The sequence below is a fragment of the Gymnodraco acuticeps genome, unplaced genomic scaffold (assembly GCF_902827175.1).
Source record: "Gymnodraco acuticeps unplaced genomic scaffold, fGymAcu1.1, whole genome shotgun sequence".
Taxonomy (NCBI): domain Eukaryota; kingdom Metazoa; phylum Chordata; class Actinopteri; order Perciformes; family Bathydraconidae; genus Gymnodraco; species Gymnodraco acuticeps.
The window spans coordinates 20,001-27,364 of record NW_022991416.1 but is presented as its reverse complement, the minus strand read 5'-3'; the positions used below and the strand labels follow the sequence as shown (position 1 = coordinate 27,364).

Here is a 7,364-nt window from a genome sequence, read left to right as displayed (position 1 = left end):
AGACATGAAGAAGAGGGGACACATGTTGATGTAGAAGAGACATGAAGAAGAGGGGACACATGTTGATGTAGAAGAGACATGAAGAAGAGGGGACATATGTTGATGTAGAAGAGACATGAAGAAGAGGGGACATATGTTGATGTAGAAGAGACATGAAGAAGAGGGGACATATGTTGATGTAGAAGAGACATGGAGAAGAGGGGACACATGTTGATGTAGAAGAGACATGAAGAAGTGGCCTTTGCAGAATAGGTGTAGTACTGATACTGACCAGGTGGTGGCAGCCCCCCCGCTGGGAGACGCACTGGTTCACCGCCTCACAGTCGCTGCCACTGCCTCTGTAGCCCGGCTTACAGCTGCAGTCACTCTGAGGTGGGGGGAATCAATATCAGTGTCTGGTGACCCCCATCAGGATTTACATTATGTATCTAATTTATCATTCCATCTACTTGATGTTATATGTTCTATGTGTTCTATGTATATTCACGTGGGTTTGCTATCCTGGCTCCAAGATGGTGGAATGAGCAGATAGCTTACACACCTTCCAGACTGAAAACTCATCTCTTTCGACTCCACTTCAAGCGATAGAACTATTAACAAAGCACTAATATACTAATAAAGGGCTGGCTTATCTAAAGCCAGTTGAGCAGCACTTGAAATGTTTGGCTCTATGAAACCTGATGTACTTTATGATTCTGTTTTCTTCAAGGTTGTATTTTGTTGGTCGAACGCACTTATTGTAAGTCGCTCTGGATAAAAGCCTCAGCTAAATGCAATGTGATGTAATGTTGCTCATGGTGTGTTCAGGGTCCGGTGTATGAGGTGTGTTCAGGGTCAGGTGTGTTCAGGGTCCGGTGTATGAGGTGTGTTCAGGGTCAGGTGTATCAGGTGTGTTCAGGGTCAGGTGTGTTCAGGGTCCGGTGTATGAGGTGTGTTCAGGGTCAGGTGTATCAGGTGTGTTCAGGGTCAGGTGTATCAGGTGTGTTCAGGGTCAGGTGTATCAGGTGTGTTCAGGGTCAGGTGTATCAGGTGTGTTCAGGGGTCAGGTGTATCAGGTGTGTTCAGGGTCAGGTGTATCAGGTGTGTTCAGGGTCAGGTGTATCAGGTGTGTTCAGGGTCAGGTGTATCAGGTGTGTTCAGGGTCAGGTGTATGAGGTGTGTTCAGGGTCAGGTGTATCAGGTGTGTTCAGGGTCAGGTGTATCAGGTGTGTTCAGGGTCAGGTGTATCAGGTGTGTTCAGGGTCAGGTGTATCAGGTGTGTTCAGGGTCAGGTGTATGAGGTGTGTTCAGGGTCAGGTGTATGAGGTGTGTTCAGGGTCAGGTGTATCAGGTGTGTTCAGGGTCAGGTGTATGAGGTGTGTTCAGGGTCAGGTGTATCAGGTGTGTTCAGGGTCAGGTGTATGAGGTGTGTTCAGCGTCCGGTGTATGAGGTGTGTTCAGGGTCAGGTGTGTTCAGGGTCAGGTGTGTTCAGGGTCAGGTGTATCCGGTGTGTTCAGGGTCAGGTGTATCCGGTGTGTTCAGGGTCAGGTGTATCAGGTGTGTTCAGGGTCAGGTGTGTTCAGGGTCAGGTGTATGAGGTGTGTTCAGGGTCAGGTGTATGAGGTGTGTTCAGGGTCAGGTGTATCAGGTGTGTTCAGGGTCAGGTGTATGAGGTGTGTTCAGGGTCAGGTGTATGAGGTGTGTTCAGGGTCAGGTGTATCAGGTGTGTTCAGGGTCAGGTGTATGAGGTGTGTTCAGGGTCAGGTGTATCAGGTGTGTTCAGGGTCAGGTGTGTCAGGTGTGTTCAGGGTCAGGTGTATCCGGTGTGTTCAGGGACAGGTGTATCAGGTGTGTTCAGGGTCAGGTGTATCCGGTGTGTTCAGGGTCAGGTGTATCAGGTGTGTTCAGGGTCAGGTGTATCAGGTGTGTTCAGGGTCAGGTGTATCAGGTGTGTTCAGGGTCAGGTGTATCAGGGTGTGTTCAGGGTCAGGTGTGTCAGGTGTGTTCACGGTCAGGTGTATGAGGTGTGTTCAGGGTCAGGTGTATCCGGTGTGTTCAGGGTCAGGTGTATCAGGTGTGTTCAGGGTCAGGTGTATCAGGTGTGTTCAGGGTCAGGTGTGTCAGGTGTGTTCAGGGTCAGGTGTATCCGGTGTGTTCAGGGTCAGGTGTATCAGGTGTGTTCAGGGTCAGGTGTATGAGGTGTGTTCAGGGTCAGGTGTGTGTGTTCAGGGTCAGGTGTATCAGGTGTGTTCAGGGTCAGGTGTATCAGGTGTGTTCAGGGTCAGGTGTATCAGTTGTGTTCAGGGTCAGGTGTATCAGGTGTGTTCAGGGTCAGGTGTATGAGGTGTGTTCAGGGTCAGGTGTATCAGGTGTGTTCAGGGTCAGGTGTATCAGGTGTGTTCAGGGTCAGGTGTATGAGGTGTGTTCAGGGTCAGGTGTATCAGGTGTGTTCAGGGTCAGGTGTATCAGGTGTGTTCAGGGTCAGGTGTGTCAGGTGTGTTCAGGGTCAGGTGTATCAGGTGTGTTCAGGGTCAGGTGTATCAGGTGTGTTCAGGGTCAGGTGTATCAGGTGTGTTCAGGGTCAGGTGTATGAGGTGTGTTCAGGGTCAGGTGAATCAGGTGTGTTCAGGGTCAGGTGTATCAGGTGTGTTCAGGGTCAGGTGTATGAGGTGTGTTCAGGGTCAGGTGAATCAGGTGTGTTCAGGGTCAGGTGTATGAGGTGTGTTCAGGGTCAGGTGTATCAGGTGTGTTCAGGGTCAGGTGTATGAGGTGTGTTCAGGGTCAGGTGTATGAGGTGTGTTCAGGGTCAGGTGTATCAGGTGTGTTCAGGGTCAGGTGTATGAGGTGTGTTCAGGGTCAGGTGTATCAGGTGTGTTCAGGGTCAGGTGTGTCAGGTGTGTTCAGGGTCAGGTGTATCAGGTGTGTTCAGGGTCAGGTGTATCAGGTGTGTTCAGGGTCAGGTGTATCAGGTGTGTTCAGGGTCAGGTGTATCAGGTGTGTTCAGGGTCAGGTGTATCCGGTGTGTTCAGGGTCAGGTGTATCCGGTGTGTTCAGGGTCAGGTGTATCAGGTGTGTTCAGGGTCAGGTGTATCAGGTGTGTTCAGGGTCAGGTGTATCCGGTGTGTTCAGGGTCAGGTGTGTTCAGGGTCAGGTGTATGAGGTGTGTTCAGGGTCAGGTGTATCAGGTGTGTTCAGGGTCAGGTGTATCAGGTGTGTTCAGGGTCAGGTTTATCAGGTGTGTTCAGGGTCAGGTGTATCAGGTGTGTTCAGGGTCAGGTGTATCAGGTGTGTTCAGGGTCAGGTGTATCAGGTGTGTTCAGGGTCAGGTGTATCAGGTGTGTTCAGGGTCAGGTGTATCCGGTGTGTTCAGGGTCAGGTGTATCCGGTGTGTTCAGGGTCAGGTGTATCAGGTGTGTTCAGGGTCAGGTGTATCAGGTGTGTTCAGGGTCAGGTGTATGAGGTGTGTTCAGGGTCAGGTGTATCAGGTGTGTTCAGGGTCAGGTGTATCAGGTGTGTTCAGGGTCAGGTGTATGAGGTGTGTTCAGGGTCAGGTGTATGAGGTGGGTTCAGGGTCAGGTGTATCAGGTGTGTTCAGGGTCAGGTGTATCAGGTGTGTTCAGGGTCAGGTGTGTCCTCACCTGTCCAGGTCCCACGTAGATGCAGGAGGCGTTGGGATGGCAGCCCCCCCCCTCAGGCGCCTGGCAGTTGTTGATTGGCTGACAGTCGTCTCCGTCCCGCCTCCAGCCGTTCAGACACTGACAGCTGTGAGCTCCAGGAGCGCTGCGCACACACTTGGCCTGCAGGGGGCGCAGCGCACGACACTGCCTTAATTTAAACTTTAAATACATTTACTGCTTTAAAGAGAATCAGAGCAGGGAAAGATTTACATTTTCTCTATAGTGGATCAAAGTGTCTCTTAGTGGATCAAAGTGTCTCTATAGTGGATCAAAGTGTCTCTTAGTGGATCAAAGTGTCTCTATAGTGGATCAAAGTGTCTCTATAGTGGATCAAAGTGTCTCTATAGTGGATCAAAGTGTCTCTGTAGTGGATCAAAGTGTCTCTGTAGTGGATCAAAGTGTCTCTTAGTGGATCAAAGTGTCTCTGTAGTGGATCAAAGTGTCTCTATAGTGGATCAAAGTGTCTCTTAGTGGATCAAAGTGTCTCTATAGTGGATCAAAGTGTCTCTTAGTGTATCAAAGTGTCTCTATAGTGGATCAAAGTGTCTCTATAGTGGATCAAAGTGTCTCTTAGTGGATCAAAGTGTCTCTATAGTGGATCAAAGTGTCTCTATAGTGGATCAAAGTGTCTCTTAGCGGATCAAAGTGTCTCTATAGTGGATCAAAGTGTCTCTATAGTGGATCAAAGTGTCTCTTAGCGGATCAAAGTGTCTCTATAGTGGATCAAAGTGTCTCTATAGTGGATCAAAGTGTCTCTTAGTGGATCAAAGTGTCTCTATAGTGGATCAAAGTGTCTCTTAGCGGATCAAAGTGTCTCTATAGTGGATCAAAGTGTCTCTATAGTGGATCAAGTGTCTCTGTAGTGGATCAAAGTGTCTCTATAGTGGATCAAAGTGTCTCTATAGTGGATCAAAGTGTCTCTATAGCTCTATAGTGGATCAAAGTGTCTCTTAGTGGATCAAAGTGTCTCTATAGTGGATCAAAGTGTCTCTATAGTGGATCAAAGTGTCTCTTAGTGGATCAAAGTGTCTCTTAGTGGATCAAAGTGTCTCTATACATGGATCAAAGTGTCTCTATAGTGGATCAAAGTGTCTCTATAGTGGATCAAAGTGTCTCTATAGTGGATCAAAGTGTCTCTTAGTGGATCAAAGTGTCTCTATAGTGGATCAAAGTGTCTCTATAGTGGATCAAAGTGTCTCTATAGTGGATCAAAGTGTCTCTATAGTGGATCAAAGTGTCTCTTAGCGGATCAAAGTGTCTCTATAGTGGATCAAAGTGTCTCTATAGTGGATCAAAGTGTCTCTTAGTGGATCAAAGTGTCTCTATAGTGGATCAAAGTGTCTCTATAGTGGATCAAAGTGTCTCTATAGTGGATCAAAGTGTCTCTTAGTGGATCAAAGTGTCTCTATAGCGGATCAAAGTGTCTCTATAGTGGATCAAAGTGTCTCTATAGTGGATCAAAGTGTCTCTTAGCGGATCAAAGTGTCTCTATAGTGGATCAAAGTGTCTCTATAGTGGATCAAAGTGTCTCTTAGTGGATCAAAGTGTCTATAGTGGATCAAAGTGTCTCTTAGCGGATCAAAGTGTCTCTATAGTGGGATAAAGTGTCTCTATATGGATCAAAGTGTCTCTTGTAGTGGATCAAAGTGTCTCTATAGTGGATCAAAGTGTCTCTATAGTGGACTCAAAGTTGTCTCTATAGCTCTATAGTGGATCAAAGTGTCTCTTAGTGGATCAAAGTGTCTCTATAGTGGATCAAAGTGTCTCTATAGTGGATCAAAGTGTCTCTATAGTGGATCAAAGTGTCTCTATAGTGGATCAAAGTGTCTCTTAGTGGATCAAAGTGTCTCTTAGTGGATCAAAGTGTCTCTATACATGGATCAAAGTGTCTCTATAGTGGATCAAAGTGTCTCTATAGTGGATTCAAAGTGTCTCTATAGTGGATCAAAGTTGTCTCTTAGTGGATCAAAGTGTCTCTATAGTGGATCAAAGTTGTCTCTATATGTGGATCAAAGTGTCTCTATAGTGGATCAAAGTGTCTCTATAGTGGATCAAAGTGTCTCTATAGTGGATCAAAGTGTCTCTTAGCGGATCAAAGTGTCTCTATAGTGGATCAAAGTGTCTCTATAGTGGATCAAAGTGTCTCTATAGTGGATCAAAGTGTCTCTATAGTGGATCAAAGTGTCTCTTAGTGGATCAAAGTGTCTCTATAGTGGATCAAAGTGTCTCTTAGTGGATCAAAGTGTCTCTATAGTGGATCAAAGTGTCTCTATAGTGGATCAAAGTGTCTCTATAGTGGATCAAAGTGTCTCTATAGTGGATCAAAGTGTCTCTTAGTGGATCAAAGTGTCTCTATAGTGGATCAAAGTGTCTCTTAGTGGATCAAAGTGTCTCTATAGTGGATCAAAGTGTCTCTATAGTGGATCAAAGTGTCTCTTAGTGGATCAAAGTGTCTCTATAGTGGATCAAAGTGTCTCTATAGTGGATCAAAGTGTCTCTATAGTGGATCAAAGTGTCTCTTAGTGGATCAAAGTGTCCTCTATAGTGGATCAAAGTGTCTCTATAGTGGATCAAAGTGTCTCTATAGTGGATCAAAGTGTCTCTATAGTGGATCAAAGTGTCTCTATAGTGGATCAAAGGTCTCTATAGTAGGATCAAAGTGGTCTCTATAGTGGATCAAAGTGTCTCTATAGTGGATCAAAGTGTCTCTATAGTGGATCAAAGTGTCTCTATAGTGGATCAAAGTGTCTCTATAGTGGATCAAAGTGTCTCTTAGTGGATCAAAGTGTCTCTTAGTGGATCAAAGTGTCTCTTAGTGGATCAAAGTGTCTCTTAGTGGATCAAAGTGTCTCTTAGTGGATCAAAGTGTCTCTATACATGGATCAAAGTGTCTCTATAGTGGATCAAAGTGTCTCTATAGTGGATCAAAGTGTCTCTTAGTGGATCAAAGTGTCTCTATAGTGGATCAAAGTGTCTCTATAGTGGATCAAAGTGTCTCTATAGTGGATCAAAGTGTCTCTGTGGATGAAAGTGCTTTAGGGTTTAATAACTCACGTTAACGCTGCAGCCTCCACGGAGGGGGGGGGGCGCACGGGTCCGCCTCCACACAGGTGATCCCGTCACCTTGGTAACCAGGTTTACAAACACACCTAAGATAAGATAAGATGGAACTTAGGCGTTGAGAGCAGGTCCGAGTTCAAAGAGTTTTCACACGAGGTGGAAAAAAGATCGAATCGAGTAAACAATTAAAATAATAACGTTTGGGTTTAAATCCTGTCTCTGACTCAATGGTTTCTAATGGAGGACACCCTGCCTCCACTCTGTCCCTCACCTGTCAGACTGACAGGTGAGGGACAGGTGAGCTCACCTGAACGCCCCCTGGGTGAAGTCGCAGTCCGCGTGAGCGTGACAGAAGTGAACCTGAAGGCCACACGGTGCTGTCCGTCTCTCACAGAACCGCCCGGTGAAGCCCGGCTGACACGAGTCCGGTTTACAGCGTCCGTCTGAATCTGGACGGTTCTCACACTGCCCGTGGACACAGGGACAGGCTGGGAGACAGGTGAGGGACAGGTGAGACATACAGGTGAGAGACAGGTGAGAGACAGGTGAGGGACAGGTGAGACAGACAGGTGAGACAGACAGGTGAGGGACAGGTGAGACATACAGGTGAGAGACAGGTGAGAGACAGGTGAGACGGACAGGTGAGA

At 46.8% G+C, this 7,364-nt stretch overlaps 1 protein-coding gene across 1 annotated transcript in view; it reads right to left on the bottom strand.

Annotated features, from left to right (window-relative positions):
- Window positions 1-271: 271 nt before the first annotated feature.
- The window catches only part of LOC117532461 (stabilin-2-like), a gene marked incomplete at both ends in the record, with an annotated part of 27,081 nt that continues 19,988 nt past the window's right edge, over window positions 272-7,364 (bottom strand). Inside the window, 5 exon segments of the mRNA XM_034195810.1 lie at window positions 272-367; window positions 3,619-3,777; window positions 6,712-6,741; window positions 6,743-6,806; window positions 7,025-7,205. Of these exon segments, the coding sequence (XP_034051701.1) occupies window positions 272-367; window positions 3,619-3,777; window positions 6,712-6,741; window positions 6,743-6,806; window positions 7,025-7,205 (530 nt within the window).